This window comes from Halichoerus grypus, chromosome 7, assembly GCF_964656455.1.
Source record: "Halichoerus grypus chromosome 7, mHalGry1.hap1.1, whole genome shotgun sequence".
Taxonomy (NCBI): domain Eukaryota; kingdom Metazoa; phylum Chordata; class Mammalia; order Carnivora; family Phocidae; genus Halichoerus; species Halichoerus grypus.
In genome coordinates, this window is record NC_135718.1 from 85,568,831 (window position 1) to 85,587,960 (window position 19,130).

The window sequence follows — 19,130 nt, forward strand, 5'->3', positions numbered from 1 at the left end:
GATAGCACGGTTACTCATGATTCGCAGGCCCACCCATCGCTCGGATGGTGGCCGGCCCCAAACTCTGCCCCATCTGTTTCCAAACGTCCGTGCTTGGCAACAGGTGAACAGCTCATTCTTGTGAGAATGGAACAGTAAATTGATAGAATGCTCCTATCTGATAGATGAGATTATGTAGCTGGTGTATCTGTCCCAATTGCTGTGGTTGGTTTTGGTGAAATGTGACTAGAAACAAATTAGAAAAACTATTTTTCTGCCTCTTCTTTCCCTGAATTCAGAGACAAGGATCCCAATGGTCTATTTAGATGTATCACTGCTATGTGTAGTTATTCCAATTGTCAAGCACCAAATGGACTTGCAAAATAAGACAAGGATAGAGAAAAGTAGCCTGGGAAAATCACATTTCTCATCACTAACAACAAATAATACTAAGTTTCACAGTGAATTAAAAATATATGTGAAAAAAATAATTTTATGCAAGCATTTTGCATCTGAGCTTCTGAGAAGAAACCAGCCCTTACTTGTCGGTTTCCCTGGGAGCAGGACGGCATCCCCTCGCTCTGTATCCCCAGGGCACACAACAGACACTCGCAAAGACCAGGGCATAGATGTGAGCCAGAGAATCGGCTTTAGGGAGAGGTCGGAGCCCGTCACATTCCAGTAATCACAGAATCAAAGAGTGTCAGCGATGTGGGAAGGACTGAGCCGAGGAGAAGGTGCGCACCTGCCCAAAGCCACGTAGCTACTTAGCGGCAGAGACTGAACTTCACCGGGCAACTCTGAAGAACGCAGCCCCTCGTGCTGCAGCAGAGCTTCCCGGCTAAGGGCTAGTCTCCTGGCCTTTTGGAAGCTTCTGAAATATGCCTCCGACGCCAGGAGCAGAGACTGTGGGTGCTTTTCTTCGCGTGTCCAATCAATATTTACTGGAGAGAGATCTTCACCTACACTCGTTACCCACAGGAATTAGAGACCAACAGACTCCCCTCAGGCCTCTGAGAGCAGAGACTTGCTGCTTGTTGTAGGAAACCCTTCTCGTGTCTCCAAAAGCTCTCAGATTCCACCTCGTGGATAAATCGAAAGAGTTTCCATGCTGCTCACATGTATTAAGGTAGCCTTTTGCTGAAGACACATACTTTGTAGCTTGAGAAGTTGGGACTTTCGCTTGCAGATTAAGCGCACTTTGAAACCGTGACTTTTAGACATCGAGTTGGATGAAAGCTCCCACTCTACCAGGTAAGAAACCTTCTCGATGAGACTCCACCGAGACGCCGGCATCGTGGAATCAGTGAGCCAGGCAAAGCACGTGTCACCCACTGCAGGCACACCGCCCAGTGCCACGGCCTCAGCAAGACCTCAAGGAGCCTCATTCTCCGGCACGGGTGCCCTAACTCCGACCCACAGAGAGGGCAGCTGAGTTGAGGGCGCAGGTCGGAGATTTGCAAGCAGAAAACGGAAACCAAGCAGAGCTCAGACGGTATCACGCACCTGCCCTAAACCCCTCGGCAAGTGCTCACGGCCTGCAGTGCGATGTTCAGAATCTTCACCGGCTTCCAAGGTTCTTTACAATAGGGTTCCAACCTATTTGTCCTCCTTACTGTCCTGCCTCCTCATGGGTCTGCTGTTCTAGATCAGCCCTGCTTTCCTGGCTCCCCGTGGGTGTGCTGTTCTGGATCAACCTGACCCTCCTGGCTCCCCATGGGTATGCTGTTCTAGATCAGCCCTGCTCGCCTGGCTCCCCAATGGTGTGCTGTTCTAGATCAGCCTGACCATCCTGGCTCCCCTTGAGTCTGCTGTTCTAGATCAGCCCCGCTCTCCTGGCTCCCCGCAGGTCTGCTGTTCTAGATCAGCCCCGCTCTCCTGGCTCCCCGCAGGTCTGCTGTTCTAGATCCTCCCCGCTCTCCTGGCTCCCCGCAGGTCTGCTGTTCTAGATCCTCCCCGCTCTCCTGGCTCCCCGCAGGTGTGCTGTTCTAGATCAGCCTGACTCTCCCTGAACAGGCAAGCACATGACCGCCCCCACACTTTTGCACAAGGTGTCTCTCCCTTTGCAGGACTCCAACCATCCCTCCCTCAGACCTCAGCCTAAGGGTCACCTCTGCTCTAGCACCTTTCCTGATTTCTCCTCCAACCTCCGAGACCACCTCCAAACGGACGTGGCCTCAATAGCCATGAAACTGGCACATTTGTGACCACCCATGGTCATTATTTTCTAAACAGTGTGACAGTAATTTGGGACTCCTTTCCGTTGTCAATCAACATCAGCCGAGCATCTCCTGTGTGTCACATGCTGTGCTGAGCACCTGAAACACAGAGGTGAATAAAGCCCGGCTTCTTGCCTTCAGTGGGCTTACCGTCCAGCGGGTGAGACTGACCCATGAGGGAGGGTTACACTTAGCGCAATGAGAGCCCAGGTGAAGGGACAGCCCAGTGACCAGGGAAATATGAAAGAGATTATGGCACTTGAAGTTGTTTTGAAGTGAAACTTGTTCATTGGGCAAAAAAATAGGGAGTAAGAGAGGGTTGTTCTAGGTAAAAGAACATTGTACACAACAGTGCTTGGCACAGGGTATGGTCGGGCACTCAGTATTTCCTGAATGAATAAAGCAAAGGCCTGGAAGCTTCCGGCGCCATCCCCTGCACTTATGCGTACCTACACGGTTTCCGTCCACACACCAACCCCTGAAGTAAGGCAGCACCATCCCCGGTTTACAGGTGAGGACGCTAGGCTTCCGAAGTCCAAGGCCCCAAAGCTATGGAGTCACAGAGCCTGGCCTACATTCCTCACAACACAGGGATGTGCTAATGAATCTGCCTTCAGGGACGGACTTACAGAGCAAACTCTGAGCCCTCATCCCTGCAGGTAAACACCCTGCAGGTCTCTGGAGGGAGAGAAGCAGCTGAAACCACCCTCCATGCAGTCCCTGGGGACGGCGGGTCCTGTGTCCCCCTGTAAGCCTGCTGTTAGTCCTCTAAGGGTATTTGGTCTTAGTGGCCCCAGATGAGGGCCCTCTTCCCTAACCTACAAAAGACAACCTGGAAAGAGCCACCCAAAAGTCACCTCAAGCAAACTCAGGCTCACAGATTCTCTCCTAGGACTTGCAGAATTGAAGTGAGTCTGCCTTTTGAGGACAAAGCATCTCCTTTTTGATAGAGTTCTTTACCCTCTTCGTCTGATCGTCTTCTTAATTTCTCCCTTTCTAGCTTGGGCTTTTTCTGTAATACGCGCATTGGACACCTGTTTTTTCCTCCTAGCTCAGACTGTAATATCTTACTATTGTGCTGTTTCTTTTTCCAGTGAAAGCAATCAAAAATGAAAATCCACAATTTAAAATAGTATCTATTAAACATGCATCTTTTTTATGAACGAAAAAAAAAAAAAAAGGAAAGCACTCTGGGAGGGCTGGTTTTCAGCTCTGTGCCTCCCGGGAAGATTAGGAGGCCTCTGCTTCCCCCCACCCCCGCCCAGGCCCTTGCATTTGGTAACCGGGAGTGATTCTAGGGTCAGAAACAACATGTTTAAGGATGCCTCAGTCTAAAGCACCGCTCATCAGAGTAGTCTTGAACCATTAGCCACACATCACCTGGGAGCTTGTCGGAAATGTGGAATCTTCTGCCCCCCCCCCGGACCCCAAACCAACTGAACCAGAACCTGCCTTTCAGTAAGATACCAGGTGACAGAATGCACGTCAAAGTCTTAGCAGCACAGGTCTAGAATTAAGGGATTTGCTTTTATTACCATCCAGGAGCCTCCACGTGAGTTTCTGCCCTGAGAAAGAAGTCTCTGTATAGTGTACTCCACAGAACACCCCCACCACCCTCTCCACCCACGCTGTTTATCCACAGAGGAATCGTGAAATGATAAATACTCTCCCAGGAGTCACCCTCGCAGCCTGAAGGAGTTCAATATGAAACAGAGGTGGTCCTAGCCTTTCTGCGGCGTGTGAGTGCCTGAGAAGGAACAGCTCTGAACTGAGGGCTGACAGGCAACCCCTTCCTCCCTGCTTCTTCTTCGGCCTGGATGCTGGTGCCTGATGTCTTCTTCCTTCGAAGAGGGGGATAAAGGACTAACGTGAGCCCGAGGGGGCCAGGCGGTACACCGAGCTCTGAGATCTTTCAGGAGAATCTCTGTGAACATGAACAGCAGACCCAGGAACACAGCCCAGTTTGAGAAGCTCACACGTCCAGTAAAACTGGTCAAGAGCCACGCAGATGAACCCTGACAATCCGTCATCTACATGGGAGAAATGGACCAAGGGATGGAAGGGTGGCATGGACCGTGTTGGAGGGATCAAAGCTAGAACCAGGGGAAGTGAAGAAGGAAGGGAGAGGCCCACCCCCACTCGTGCTTTCCTGCCCACCTGTGCCCACACACCCGAGAAGCAGAGCTAATTCGGAGCAGCACAGAGGCTCCAACTAGAGTCCCGCAAGCCGCACAGCCGCTGGCCTAGCCTCCCATTTGACCTCGACCTCTGGGAAGAGGACACCCACCTCAGAGACGTTTCTCTAGAACTACGAACGCCCAAAAAGTCACTCCTTGTTAGAAAACCAAATAAAGCCAAAACCGGGTCCCTAAAGCGAAGCAAGTGTCCTCTCATTAATTTTGAGACGTGCACACCCAGAAAGCTCCCTTATGCTCCGGACATCCAGATCTCTCCGCACAACGCCCGAGTTCTGGATTGCTCTGCTTTTCCTCCCCCACGTTTACCAGTTTGCCACTCATGTCTCTCCTTGTTCACCTTCACTCTCTGAAACAGCAATATTTTAAACAGGAAATAGTTTATTGATAGCAATCGATATCTGCTTTTCCTCCAATTATCATTTATTTATATATGAACAGTAGTTCAGCTTGGAAACGTGAGTCTGCCCTTTCCCAGGTCCACATGAGCAAGCTCTCCCAGAAATCGGGAACGGACACCAGTGCGCTCCCAAATGTTCCCGGGGACTCCATCCGTCCTCCTCCACTGCGGCCCGCGGCCCACAGAGCCCCCTCCCCCAGAAGCCAACATAGGGAGGCTCAGCCCCTGGTGGGGACCAAGGCTATCAATTTTATTTCAGCCAGCTTCCCCCTCACACACGCCCTTGACTGTATTCTCCTGTAAATCAGACACGGAGAAGCGAAGCCATCCTCCAGAAGCGCCCCTGAGGGGACCCCTCCGCGCCCCCGCCCCCCCCGCGGGAACCCCTCCGCGCCCCCGCCCCCCTGCAGGAACCCCTCCGCGCCCCCGCCCCCCTGCTGGGACCCCTCTGCGCCCCCCCACACACACGCAGGGGTGCGGGAACTCACCACCTCCCAAGAAACGAGAAAGTTAACTTCCCGACAGACAGTCCCTCCGCCAGCCTGGCCGGGTCCTCAGACCTTCCACACTCACAAGGGGAGGGGGGGGTTCCTGGCAACTTGCCCCGGCCTCTGTCTGACACCTGACACCTGGCCTCTCTCCGCTGAGGGCACCGACGCGGCGCAAGGCCCCCAAACGCGCGCTCAGCACAGAAACGCCCTCTCCCCGTCTCTGGCTCTCCGGTGGCCCAAGTGAGACGAATGGGCCGGCTCACTGTGCCCCCTTCGGAGGAGCCAGGTTGCGCGGCCGCTGGGCAGCTCCAGGCACTATGCGGCGGTGTGTGCGCCCCGGGCGCGCCGCACCCAGGCATAGGGGGACTTCCGGGGGTCCCGGCGGAGGGTGGGCTCAGACCCGCGCCCTCCCCCGCGGCGCGGGCCCTGCGGTCACTCACCACCCGTGAGCTGTGCGGGGCCGAAGCACAGCGCCAGCTGGATCCCCAGGACGGCGGCCAGCAGCCTGCGGGGGGGCGGCGGCTGCGGCGGCGGGGGTTGCTGCTGCTGCAGAAATCCGTCCCCCGGGCTCGGATTCATTCCATGATGCATCTTTCGTCCACGCACTGCATCCGGCTCGCGGGCGCCTGCAACCGGGAGCGGACGCGGCGGTGCCCGGGCCGCGGAGCCGCGGGGCCGCCCCTCCTCCGCCCCCCTCCCTGCGGGAAACCCCCCCAACCCCCCTCCAGCATCACCCCGCACCCCCCACCCCGGCGCGCGCAGCGGGAAGCAGCGCCGCGGGGCGCCGCGCGGGCGGACGGCGGGGGAGGGGCGGCCGGGCCGGGGTCGCGCGGGGACCGCGGCCGCCAAGTCCTCAGCCTCCCCGCGTCTCCTGCAGGACCAGCACTTTTCCCCCGGCCTATGCGTGTGACTCTTGGGCATCTCGCGGCGCGGCAGCGGGTCCCCGCGCGACCCTCCTCGCCCCGGGTCCTGCCCCGGGGTCGCGGGGGTCCCGGCGCCGCGGCCCCTCCCCGGCCCGCGGGCTCCCGCGCTTACCTGCGGGGCTCCTCGGGCAGCCGCCTTCCCGCCTCCGCCGCCTCCCCGCGCCGCTCCAACCCGCATCTGTGCGCGACCTCTGCCGCCGCCGCCGCGCGAGCCAGACGGAAGCCTCGGCGGCGCCCGCCCCCCGCCCGCGCCCCCCCCTCCGGCTCCCGGGGCGCTCGGGCGCGGGGGGTGGGGACGCCGGCCCGGCCGCGCGCCCGCCACCTGAGCTCGCGAGCCCGGCGGCGCGGGCGGGGGCGCGCGGAGCGCAGGGGCGCGCACGGGTACGCGCCCTGTTGCCCGGGCCGGCGCGCGAGGGGGCGGGGCCGCCGCGGCGCCGTGACCAATGGGAAGCCCGCGCGCCTGCACCTGCCAACCCCGCGGCCTGTGCCGCCCCCGACGCGCGGCGCGGGACCGAGTCCGGCCTGGGGCTCCGGGCCCGCCTGCGCGGCCGGGCGTCTCCCACCCCCGCGGAGGGACCGCGACACGTCCGCCCTCGGTCCCCGCCAAGGCTCCGCGTGTCCCCTTAGGGCCCGCGTGGCGACCGAGGCGGCTGAGACTCTCCCCCTCCCCGCGCACCCCGGCATTTGCCCTTCGGGATCCGCGGGGGCGCCGAGCCGAGGCCCTAGCCTTGGAGGCGCCCCGGCCCCTCCGGGCGTCTCCGCTGTCTGCGCCCGGGGCCGCTGTCCCGCGGGGAAACTGGGGGGGGGGGCGCGGCCCGTGCAGCTGCAGAAGGCTGGGTACCCGGAGAAGGGAGGCCTCTGGAGAGGTCGCAACCCAAGGGGGTCGGGGTGTTTGCTCCCAGTCCTCAGGGGGGAGGGTGCGCCTCCGCGCGCGCGTCCCGGAGCGCAGCCCGGCACCCGCAGCGGTGCGGCCCGCTTCCCCCCATGCAGTTCTCTGACACCCGCCGCCCCCGCTACCCCGCCAGAGGCTGGCCGCCTTCTAGTTGAGGGGTGGACTAAGGAGGTGGTGCGGGCAGACGGCACTTCACAACCAGTGGCACCCCATTATTCCGCAGCAAACCGTGTTTCTGATACCACCACCAAATCATCCCTTGCTTCTATCGACTTTCTCAAAACCTCAAGTACTGATGGTCGTTGGGAAATTATAGTTTACTGTGCCGTCTTTTTACTGGGAGTAATTTTAACAAATTCTTTCAGAAAAGGTTAACTTTTAGTAGATAAGTCAAGCTCGGTGTTTGTATTTGTTTATGATTTCTCAAATTGAGATGGAAGCTTTGCACACAGTAGGTTTGACTGGCACAAGCTCATTCTTGCTAACCTCGTACTGGGCGTGGGGGGTTCGGAATCTGAGTTGGGCACCCTTCCACACTTCCGAGGTCCTATAACCGACCTCTGCCTTTTGAATACTTATTTCATTTTTTTCTCAGTAAATTTTCTAAAGCTTTTCTATTAGCCATCAAATCAACAAAGCTGAAAAATATTTGACCGTGCACATGTTTTAGGAGATCTATGTACTACTGAACTCTGTTCTCCAGCCAGAGTGCAATCCATTTGTACAGAGACTATCAGGATTCAAAGGAACACGCATGTTTTTTTGGTCCAAACACAGGGTCTATGCTGGAGTCCCCTGACATTTCTAATAAGCTGTCATTCAGCCTCATGGAATACTTCTTGCAGAAGCCCGTTATATTTGCCAGCAATGCTCTTAGAAAAGCCTCCCCAGCAAAGCTTGTTTCTGACCAGCACATGACGGGACTGACAAGTTATTCTGAATAATTTGCTTCTATTCATGCAACTTAAGAAGACAAACATTAGGGTGGCCGCCACAACACACCAATTTGTGAGTTTTCTACCGTACATCGTGTTAGTCGGCTAAGGCAGCCCTAACCACATACCACGTGCAGGGGCGTGCACAAGATGGGTCTATTTTCTCAGTTTTGGAGCCTGGACGCTCAAGATCAAGGTGTTGGCAGGTTTGGTTTCTTCTGAGTCCTCTCTCCCCAGCGTGAGGATGGCCACCTTCTCCCTGTGTCCTCCAGTGGTCCCTCTGTGTGTGCACCCTGGGTGTCCCCCTCCACGTCTTCTTATAGGGACACCACCCTGACGACCCCATTTGAAGGTGATTGTCTCGTTAAAGGTCCTCTCTCCAAATGTAACCACATTCTGAGGTACTAAGGGCTAGGGCTTCAACATATCGATTTTGAGGGGACACAATTCAGCCCATAACGTCTCATGACAAAGATGAGAAGTCCTACAAATGAGGATGATGAAGGAGAAGGAGGATGATCCATTGATTCAAGAGCACGGAGCCAGGGAAGGCCTCTGACAAACACCGTGCTCCTATCTTTCACCTCAAGGGTTCTACCAAACGAATTGTCCTGAATATATTATAATATGTACTCTTCTCAGGAAGAGGAAGAGAATAGGGTGCAGGCAAGAGCATCACTGACTCGCTGCTAAGTGGGAAAACAACTTCTTTAGTCTCCCTTCTTCTCTCATACAGACGTCTTCTCCAAAACCAATGCCACAAAGCCTCGGAGTCTCCTCCGAAACCAGGAGATCAAAGGCCCCCCTCGGGCTCCAGCCCTGCCGTCCACCCTCCACCCCTCCACCCATGAAATTCCTTGCTGTTTTCCCTCACTTTTCCCTTCCATCCCCCAGCCTCTCCCTGCCCACCTACAAGTATTTTTCAAAATGTACTAAATCTCTTTTGGGGCGGGGGGGAACTAGGATTTCTCTTTCAGTGGCCAATAGTATTTCACTCAGGATGTATTACTTGAGCACCAGCTGTGAATGAGGCACTGTACTAGGCGCTGGGAATGTGAGAGTGAACACAGACACAGAACATCTCCGCCCTTTGAGAACTTACATTCCAGTGAAGAAAGACACGCTAAGCGGACGAAGAAAAGCACTGGGTCTGTTAGGTGCTGTTAGGTGCTGGGTAGAATGAGAAATATATAATACGATAGATATATAATAAATATAAATAATGAATCAGGGAATCGGTGGAGGAGAGGTGGAGGTCAAGTACAGGCTGAGTCGTCATAACAGAGAGATCCCGTCCATGGTAACTTAGGAGGTTACTCCTCTCTCTCGGCATCTCTGCTCCAGAGTCACTCAGGCACCTGGATGCCTTCTGCATCATTGCTCTGCCCTCCCCTAAGATAATGTCTTTGTGCATATAGCTGAAGCCGGGTCACTGGCATGTCCAGGGTCCAGCCTGAGGGAAGGTGGTCAAGAAGAGAAACCTAAGGCAAGCATTTCCTTTCAGGCAAGTGAGGAGAAGTTACAGAAATCACTCGCGGGAACGCTACCTGGTTGCAAGGGAAGCTGGGAATGTTCTTTACTGGGCGACCAGGTGACCAGAAAAAAGAGGAGCGGGGCCTGGGGTGGTCAGGGGGAGCTTCCAGTCCCACCCGTGGTCTGTGTGAGGAAAGAAGTGGGTCCCTCACGGAGGGGAGGGGGTACTTTCCTCTAGGAAAGACCTGGAGGAGGTAAAGGAGAGAGCCATACAGTTTTCTGAGGGGAAAGCATGTCCAGGCAGAAGAGACACATGCAGGAAACAGGAGGAACATCAGGGGTGCTGGAGGGGGTGGGTGATGGGGAGACCAGGGGACCGAGGTCGGAGAAGTCTCCTGGCCAAGGCGGCCTCTGAGGCCTTGACTGTGATCCAGCTTTTATTCAGAGTGGGAACAGAAGCCACAGGAGGTCTGTGAGCGGGGGTCTTCAACAGGAAAGGGTGCAAGAGCTGCTGTCCAGCATTGGGCCAACCCACCCACCCACCACTCTGCGCCCTGTGGTCCCTTCTGCCTCCCTCCTGCGTCCTCTCAGAGCCCTGGGGCTCTCACCTCCACCAAGCACCTCCCAAACAGAACACCAGACGGTCACCGCTTTCCCAACACCCATCTTCCATCCATCCCCCACGGCTACACGGGGCGCAGACTGTGACGGGGGCTTGCCCGCTCTCGTCTCTGATTAGATCCCAAGTTCTCAGGGCAAGAACACTGCTCACCTGTTTGGTCCATCTGTGGCTGAGCACATGGCTGGGAACATAGTAGAGCAATCAGGACTTGTCTTTCTGAATTACTTAATTACTATGAGAAGGAAAGAGGACCATCCCCACCAAGCTCTCCCTGACATTGAAAACCAGAGCCTGGAGCCAATAGATCTGCTTCTCTCTGGGTTTCCTGAATCCTGCCTCTCCAGGAAAACAACTAACCAACTAACCAAGCACAACCCATTTAAGAGCTCAGAGCATGCTAGAACATTAGCCTAGCTTTGCAGGGATGCCACACTTGAACGCTGATCTAGAATTCTCAAAGCATCTGATGCGCCCTCCGAGAGGAGAAGAGCTACGGCTTGGGGTGGGGAACAGGATGAGTGAGCCCAGTCAGCTCCCGCTCACTCTGTGCCATGCGAAGTGTCCTATTGGGTACTGACACGTTCCAGTCACCATGCTAGGAACGGAGGCTACAGGAGGGGAGAAGACAGTCTTTGTCTTCAAGGAGTCTGCAGTCCGTGGGGAGAGCTGAGAATAAATCTGCAGGTAGTGTCATGGGGCAGATATAAGACTGGAAGACACAAGGACACTGGAGACAACCTGACCCAGTATGTCATATGAGTGTGTGCATGCGTGCATGTGTGTGTGCACTCGTGTGTACGTGTGTGTGTGTGTGTGTGTGTGTGTGTGTGTGTGTGTGGAGGAAGGGCAGAGACGGTGCAGGGAGTGTCCCAGGCACGGGGAACAGCTCTGCAGAGACCAGGAGGGAGGGTGGGGCCAGAGACCAAGGGCAGAATTGAGACAGCAGGTTGGGAAGCACCCCGAAAACTTGGCGAAGCACCCGAGCCGTAGCGAGAAGGCTTAGCGAGCCATGTGGGGGAGTGCGGCTTGTGACCGGGGTCTGTGCGGAAGTGTGAATAACTCGGAGGGGAGCTGGGAAGGGGCTGTTTCCCCCTGGCCCGCAGATCCGTGAAAAGCACCCAGCATCAGTAATCCATCAGAGCACACCAACGACAACAGACAGTTTACCCCGTCACACGGACTGCAAGTGTAAGTGTGACGATACAGGGAGTTCCGTGAAAATACAGGGAAAAGAGAAACCCCATATTCCACGGTAGGAGGGTAAGTTGCTGTGTATTAACCATGGGTTTGTTTTCCGTGTTCTGAGGCGTTGACACGGGGGCCTTGCTGACCGTGGAGAGACGGCCCCTCCCGGGGCCCGCCAAGTCCTGGAGGAAGCAAACCAGAGCCCACACACCCCCCCACCCCCTCTATGGGCTCCCACACTCTGGGCCAGCCCGGCTTCCCCTGCCTCCCGACCGCCTGGGCTTCCTGGTGTGTCCCTCCAGACTTCTGTGTTTCCTGTTTCTAGGGAACCACGAGTGTGACAATCGTCTTCCTTCCTGACAGTCATTTCCTCATCTGCGAGTCTGACCACACCGGACGACAGCAAACCCAGGGCGCCCTTAAAGCATGCATGCACCTTGGAGGGGGGCAGGCCGAGCCTCAGCTGCACGCTCACTGTCCCTCCTGGAAGGAGCCCTGGGAGCTAAACGAAGAGGATCACAGCTGCAAAGTGTCCCGTACCTGCGAAGTGTTCACAGTCACCGCAGATTTTCTGTGATGGTGGGAAATCGGGAACAGCCTGGCTCAGGGAAGGCACTCGGGGGAGCCCTGAGCCCCGAGGAGGGAGTTAGGTCTCCATCTAAGCATGTCTCCCTAATGGACAAGCTAAGACACGACGGGTCCAGTGCCGCAGAGTGGCTCGCTCCCCCTGGCACAGCACGGGGACTGCCGGGTTGAAGTCGGGCTGCTCCACGGCGGTCACTCAGGGACACGGGCACGAAGCCACTTTGCTGTCTGTAACTCGTGGCTTTCGGGAGCCTCTGGTCTTCAGCTGCTTTGTAAGACTCAGCGGTGCCAGGACCCAACACAAGCAACACTCAGGTGGACAAAGGGCCGCATTCCCTGCTGCTTCCAGCTCCAAACAAGAGAAGGTTGTCAGGCAGGGCCACACGGGCAGCTATCCCCAGGGGCAGAGTGGCAGCTCGCGGGAGCTCCAGGGCGCGGCTCATGTGCAGCAGGCGGGACGCACTTAGCTAGGTCCGGTGGGCTCCCGTGGATCAGCTAATCTGAATAATTTTGGAGGCTCTGGGACCTCGGGGTTACCCCTGAGCCAACGAGAGCCAGTGCGTAGTGCCCCAGAGTGTGGGTGCCCAGCGAGGGAAGTGGCTGGGGGTGTGGACCGAATCCACTGCTCGAGAAGGGCAACTGGCCTGCCTCAAGCCGGGGTCCCAAATCTGGGTCAAGAGAGCACGATCAAAACATTTTTTACACCAGCCCCTAGGAAGGAGGGTGAGGCGTGCGTGGGCCGTGCCTACAAGTGGCCCCCATCTATTGTGCTCACATTCCACCGGCCAGCGAGTCACAGGGTCCCACACAGATGCAGAGGGACCTGGGAGAGGCAGTCCCGGGGACAAGTTTCTGGAAGAGAAGGAAAGCTCGGGAGTCAGGCTCCTTCAGGGCGAGGCCCATCACACTCTCTTGAGTTGCTTCTTTCCCCAGTAATGAGTCCTGTGGCCCGTGGGCTTCTCACCCAGAGAAGCCCCGAGGCGTTTCACCGAGCAGAGACAGCCGCCCCTTGGGAGCCTGGCATAAATACCTGATACTCAGAACAGTCAGTGTCACTTTAGATCACAGGGGTGCGGTTGGGGGTGGGGAAGAGCAGCAGAAATGGCCTCTGGGCATTGAGCCTTTCTCTTTGATTCCGAGTTGGATACATCTTCAGTAAGGTTAAGCTCTGACCTGTCGGGTTCTTGGATTACCTCAAACAGGTGTGGCTAACGAGGTGGCCTCACCACGGCCCGCCCTACAGTCGAATCTTCCCTTCTCGGGACTAGCAGGTAAGGTAAGCCATGATTTCAGAGAGACTTTCAGTGGTTAATTACATTAAAAATGCTATTTTCCTGACTTTTTTATTTCATCTCCTCTATCACTTCGCCTCTTCTCCTGGTTTCTTGAAGACTCTTCCCTTTAAAGCCACTGTCAGCCCAGCACAAACGGGCCTTCAGGAAGGCGCATGCTTCCTGCTCTGTGGGATCACTTACTTGACATTCACCCGGCATTCATTCAGCTCAGTTGTGAACCCAACCCTACAGTGCTTACACGTGCAGTCCATTTATTCGGGCAGCCATTCACTCAGCAAGTACGTGTCCCGTCCTAGTGCGTGAGGATACTGCTCCAGGCGCTGGAGGTCCAGGACAGAGCAAACCAATGATGCCGGTCCTCCCGGAGCTCACATCCCATGCAGGGACACTGGCAGGTACTCAACCCCGTTCCCCATGCTTCCAACACAGAAGGGACGTCCTTTACCTGGGACGTCGCCGATGTTTCAGGACCTTTCTTCTGGCAGTTGCTGCCGTCCGCTGGGAATCTCTAGGTTGACAGGGAGCAGGGACTAGGTCTTAATGTCCACACGCATCACTGTGCCAAGGGCAGGGCTAAGAAATGATCGTCAGCTGAACGAACGAAGGAGCGTGTCTTTTCACAGAAACACCGCTGGTATGGCCAAAGCAGGCCCTGGACATACTTCTGTCCGGGAACTTCCCGGCAGAGGGAGCCCCCACGTGCAGCCCTGCAGTGGACCCAGATCACTGAGGACAGGGGCTGGTACGGCCACAGGCTGCGAGGGTCCTCAGTGGGGGTGTCCATCTGGTCAGGGAGGTCAGGGACAGCTTCCCTGGGACCAAGACTTGAAGAAGGAGCCCCGGTCCATGTGGTAAGGAGGACTGACGGTGGCCGTGCAGAGACCCCGGCAGGTAGACCAAGCTGCCTCTGTCCACTTCCTGCAGGCAGCAGCGTGGCCGAGACCCTGCCACAGCTCCACCTGTGGATGTGCAGGTGGGAACTGCGGGGGCTGAGGACGCCCACCCAGCTGATAACCCAGCAGAGGGCTCGCATCCTCAACACGCTACGCTACCCGCAGACTCGGCAGACCCCCCGGGCCAGACCCCCATGGCAGAGCAAGGCTCCCTCACTCAGAGCTTTCTGAAAAACACATTTCCTTTGAAGTTAAAAACCCCAGGCTCAATTTTAACCAACCAGAGGGGAAAGACAGACTTTAAAAACTCCACGCTTTTTTTTTAAGTTTTAACAAACCACGTTCTTTCCTGAAAATCAACAAAATGTCTGTTACGCTGAGGACGAAGAAGTGACCTCAAATCGGGTATGTTATGACATGTAACTCTCCCCCCAAGTTTCTACTGGAAAAATCTCTCCCCACGTTTAGCATTACAAACTCTGTAATAAGATTTCAAAAATAAATAACTGTGCTATTTTCTGTGTCTGGGTCACCATCAGCTCTGAAAGTACTATTTTGACTCCTTCCTCTCTTTATAAGAATTGGCGCTTTTAATTGCGTGAAGGTGACAAATGTGAAAAACATCAAAATCCTAAGATGCGGGGACGCCGGGGTGGCTCAGTTGTTAAGCATCTGCCTTCAGCTCAGGTCCTGGGATCGAGCCCCGCATCAGGCTCCCTGCTTAGAGGGGGGGTCTGCTTCTCCCTCTCCCACTCCCCCTGCTCGTTCTCTCTCTCTCTGACAAATAAAAACTTAAAAAAAAAAAAAATCCTAAGATGCCCCTCAACTGCGAATGTCTAAAATCCTCTCCTGACCCCTTGTCCACACTCGATTCTGCGGTGCTGCTGGGGTCCTCCCTCTGCCGGCTCAGGGTGCCCGGTCTGCGCCCCGTCTGCGCCCCATCTGCGCCCGTCTGCGCCCGGTCTGTGCCCGTCTGCGCCCCGTCTGCGGCCCGTCTGCGCCCGTCTGCGCCCGTCTGCGCCCCGTCTGCGCCCGTCTGCACCCGGTCTGTGCCCATCTGCGCCCCGTCTGCGCCCGTCTCTGCCCGTCTGCGCCCCGTCTGTGCCCGTCTGCGCCCATCTGCGCCCCGTCTGTGCCCGTCTGCGCCCCGTCTGCGCCCGTCTGCACCCGTCTGCGCCTGGTCTGTGCCCGGGGAGGCCAGCCTCAGCTGCGGCTCCTGCTCTGGGTCCACACGGCCTGCGCTCACAGGGATGCTCCCGCACGCGCTCCGCCTGCGCCGTCCTCCTTATGCATGGAAGCTCACACGTGGAATGTTCGCATCGTGGGTAAATGCTGGTCTCCATGGAAACCTGACTTTCATAGTGCCAGGCTCTTTTCCCACGATTTTCCTTTTTTAAAGAAACAAGTTTACAGGCTACAGTTTTCATTCTCCGTACGGCATGAGCCTAAGGTGTCCGTGTACTGCCCTGGGTGTTCACATGAGATTTCTTTCTTTACTGTTTTGTGGGTCTGGCATTCTTAGTGTGTCCACATCTCGCATTGGACAGAGAGCGGCTCTGTGCGGGGTTTGCAGACACTGTTACTTTGGGGCATCTGTTTTCCTGGGTGACGCGAGGAAAGACTGAATTTCTGTGAAACTACTCCAAAGCTGCATTTGGAAAATTCATAATTTACCCGACCCTCCAGACATTGAGAAAAACACCTTTGACCCAAATACCATCTTCTTAGAAAAGATAATCTCAAAGCAATCCAATAGAAATACACCACGATATATATTGCATAGAGGGGCAGTTTTAAATTTACTAATAGACACATTAAAACAAGCAATGTGTGAAATTAACTTTGATAATATATTTTCTTTAGTCCATTTTGTGTTCAAAATAGCATCGCAAGTAACCAGTATAAAAAAGTGTTGAGATACTACACATACTCTTTCACGGTTGGTTTTTGGACTGCAGTGTGCGTTCTAGAACACTTGACAGTTGGAACCACCCACAAACTAGCTCCGAGAACCAGGAGCTTTGCTGAGACGGAACTTGAAGGGGCCAGAGCCAGCTTCCCAGGAAGCGCGCAGAGCACACTCCCATTTCAGAGATTAATCTGAATCGTGCCATCTGAGCACGTTTGCCGTATTTTCCAAAACTCCGACAAATGAAAAAAAAGAGGCCCAGATCTTTATTTGGCAGAAGGCCCAAATTCTGGGGCCTCCAGTGAAACGCTTTGAGGATTTTTCGCCAAATAAAAGCAAGGTTGATTGTTTGCAGTATCAAGGGAATGCTTGGCAGCTCAGCATTCGCAAAACATCTCTTTCATCAGCCTGGGGAGGAGCCCATCATCTCCCCAGGGCTTCATCCGATGCCTGCCCCCACCCCATGCTGTGCTCCAAGCTCATGTTGGGGGCTCACCTGCACCTCATCTCCAAGACTGCTGCTCCCAAGGTCACCTCCACGGAGCTGGCCACTGCCACTCACCCCTGCCCAGGCTTCTCTGGGAGGAATCCACCCTCCGTTCTGGCCTCTCGACCTCTGACCCGGCCCCTCCCGTCCCCTGGCCCGGGGCCAGGTTCACCTTCCTCCTTGCTCACCTGGATTACTGAACCGACCTCCTCGCTGGCCCCTCTCCAATCCCCCCCTTCTCCCCGGTTTGCCTTCCACACTGCTGCCAGGGTGAGTTGTAAAATATAGGCCCACTCAGATCACTTCTATCGGGTTCAAGACGCTTATGGACGCCTCCCTGTTGTCTACACAGTGGATTTCCAGCCCTTTCTATAAGCAGAACCCCAATTCTCCTCAGTGAGGTGTTACCGAGAGCCCCAGGATATAAAACAGGTAACGCATGAGCTGCTCTGGGGGCAGAAGGGCAGGGACAGACGCCTCCAGGCTGCCAAAGCCGCCCACCGGGCCTGGGGCCCACGGCCGCTGCCGCGATCCTAGAGCGGGGTGGGAAGCATGGAAGGTCCCCGTGGAAGCCGGGTACAGCCACACTCCTGGTGTCATCGCCTGCACGTGGCCCCCTCTCCCCCCGGAATAGAACACACATGACCCCGATAAGCCGGGTGTTCCTGCGGCTTCGGCCTGCTGGGAACTCCTGTCCGTCCCCGTCCGGTGGGATCCCAGCTGCCCCCAGCTTTCGTGCCTCCCGACCAACAACCCAGATGAACTCGCCTTCTGAACTGGGCCTCCCTCCTTTAGGGATCCCGTTAAGGTCACTACTTAACCACTTGTCACATCTGTGCCCTGGATGTGTTTCTTCAGGCAACATGGTGCGCAAGGGCCCCAGATGATCTTCTAACCCCGTGCCACGATGAAGTTAAGACTGTGCCCTTTATTCAACCAGCAACAGGTGAGCGAGCCATCCTCGGCTCCACCAGGAAGTCTGAGAACACCCAAGGGGAAGCAAGAGGCCAACAGCCCTCAGCTGGGAATTTGAGTCCTTGGTTCTTGGCCTGGCTCTGCTCCGAACTTGGGTCTCCCCATTCAGCCCTACGCTGCTACGGTCTTACTGCTCTTGGCATGATGATAACGATAATTCTAGTGAGTGGCTAATATTTATAAGGCAGCAAGCACACGCCAGGCACCGCGGTAAGCATTTCTAATGGATTAACACATTTTTGCTTTACAGAAAGAAGCATAGTGTTTACTGGATGGAACTCCCGTTTTCCAGTGACATTTGGAGCTGAACGAAACCCACGGATGATCTCCTGCAGGGATGAAGCAGCCAGAAGTTGGGGGTGAAGCATCCAGTCGGAGGGACTCTGTGGGTCGCAGCGCAGGCTAGGGCAGGGCTCCTGGCTCTTGGATACCTGTGTTGTGCCCCCCCACAACACTGCTTTGCGGTGACAGGAAGCGGCTGGTACTGGCCACAGCCAGATTTCCAAGGTGCTTTCCAAAGCTTTAACAGAGAGATAGGACACTCGGGTATCAGCACGACTCAGTTCACGCCCAAATAGATCCTCACTTAAATTATTCCATTTCAAATTGAATTTGATTTTTTTTTAAAGTCACCTCTTGGTAAAAATTGCCATCACAAAATCATTTTTCTGACGATGATGTGAGTAGCACCAATAGAAATCTTGGGTAGAGCAGCTGCTTCTCCACTTGGGATGTGCTGACGGCCCCACCCAGGCAGGACGGGCTCCCGGACAGGGCTCGGCCACGTGGACGCAAGGGCACGGCCACCACAGCCCTCAGGCACTCAGTCATCACATCCCTAAAAGCACTCCATCTCACGCAGCTCACGCTGCGATACCGGGTTCCTACACCGAAACACCACAGGCTGGGGCTTAAACAGCCATTGCTTGTCCCAGTTCTGGAGGCTGGGAAGGCCAACATCAAAGTGCCAGTCCACCCCGTTCCCGGGAGGGCCTGAGACGCCCACCTCCCGGCCGCCATGGCCCCACATACTCCTCTTCCTGTGCCGACCCCGATGCCATCGTGGGGCCCCACCCTCCGCCTCTGACCGATTACCTCGCAAAGGCCCACCCCCAAGTACCAACACACGGGGTGTTAGGGCCTCCATCTATGAGGGTGGGCGGGGGGTGGGCACAGCACATGCCCCAACCTCAAGCTCGTGCCCTGAGAGGCAGCATGGCATCGTGGAAAACCTCTCCCAGGGACCAAGTGAACTTTGGGGACCTCCGTGAACCTGGCTAGGTCTGAGATTTTTCTTAAGGACATGTTATCAGTTCCTACCGGGCCTGCCCGGCCGCATTGGTGCGAAGCTCGGACGAGATGCCGGTGACTCACAGGGTGGGTCCTGCTCCGTCCTCCCCTTTCAGGAGTGACCATATTTGGAGAATATTGCCCAGAACTGCATCCCCATCGTCGTACCCCAGACAAAGGGACATAGCCAAGATGCACAGCACAGGATGAACATGACCGAGCCTGCTTCAGAATTACCCTAATTCCTTTCTTTTCTTAAGCTGGGAAATCTGCAGAAACTTCTGTAAACCCATATATTCATTTAAGTCTTAAAATTCTTAACTGAGGCCTAGCAGGACATCAACGTGTAACATCTACTAATGCACTGAAGTGCTAAGCCCTT

At 55.7% G+C, this 19,130-nt stretch overlaps 1 protein-coding gene across 2 annotated transcripts in view; it reads right to left on the minus strand.

The window, feature by feature from the left end:
• Positions 1 to 6,440, minus strand: part of SUSD4 (sushi domain containing 4) — an 85,212-nt gene extending 78,772 nt beyond the window's left edge. For both annotated transcript variants that reach the window (XM_078077821.1, XM_078077820.1), the window contains exons 1-2: positions 6,320 to 6,440; positions 5,725 to 5,910 (exon numbers count right to left, since the gene is read on the minus strand). In XM_078077821.1, the coding sequence (XP_077933947.1) occupies positions 5,725 to 5,875 (151 nt within the window). In that variant the 5' untranslated portion in view covers positions 5,876 to 5,910; positions 6,320 to 6,440. The remainder of the gene's footprint in view (positions 1 to 5,724; positions 5,911 to 6,319) is intronic.
• Positions 6,441 to 19,130: the final 12,690 nt, after the last annotated feature.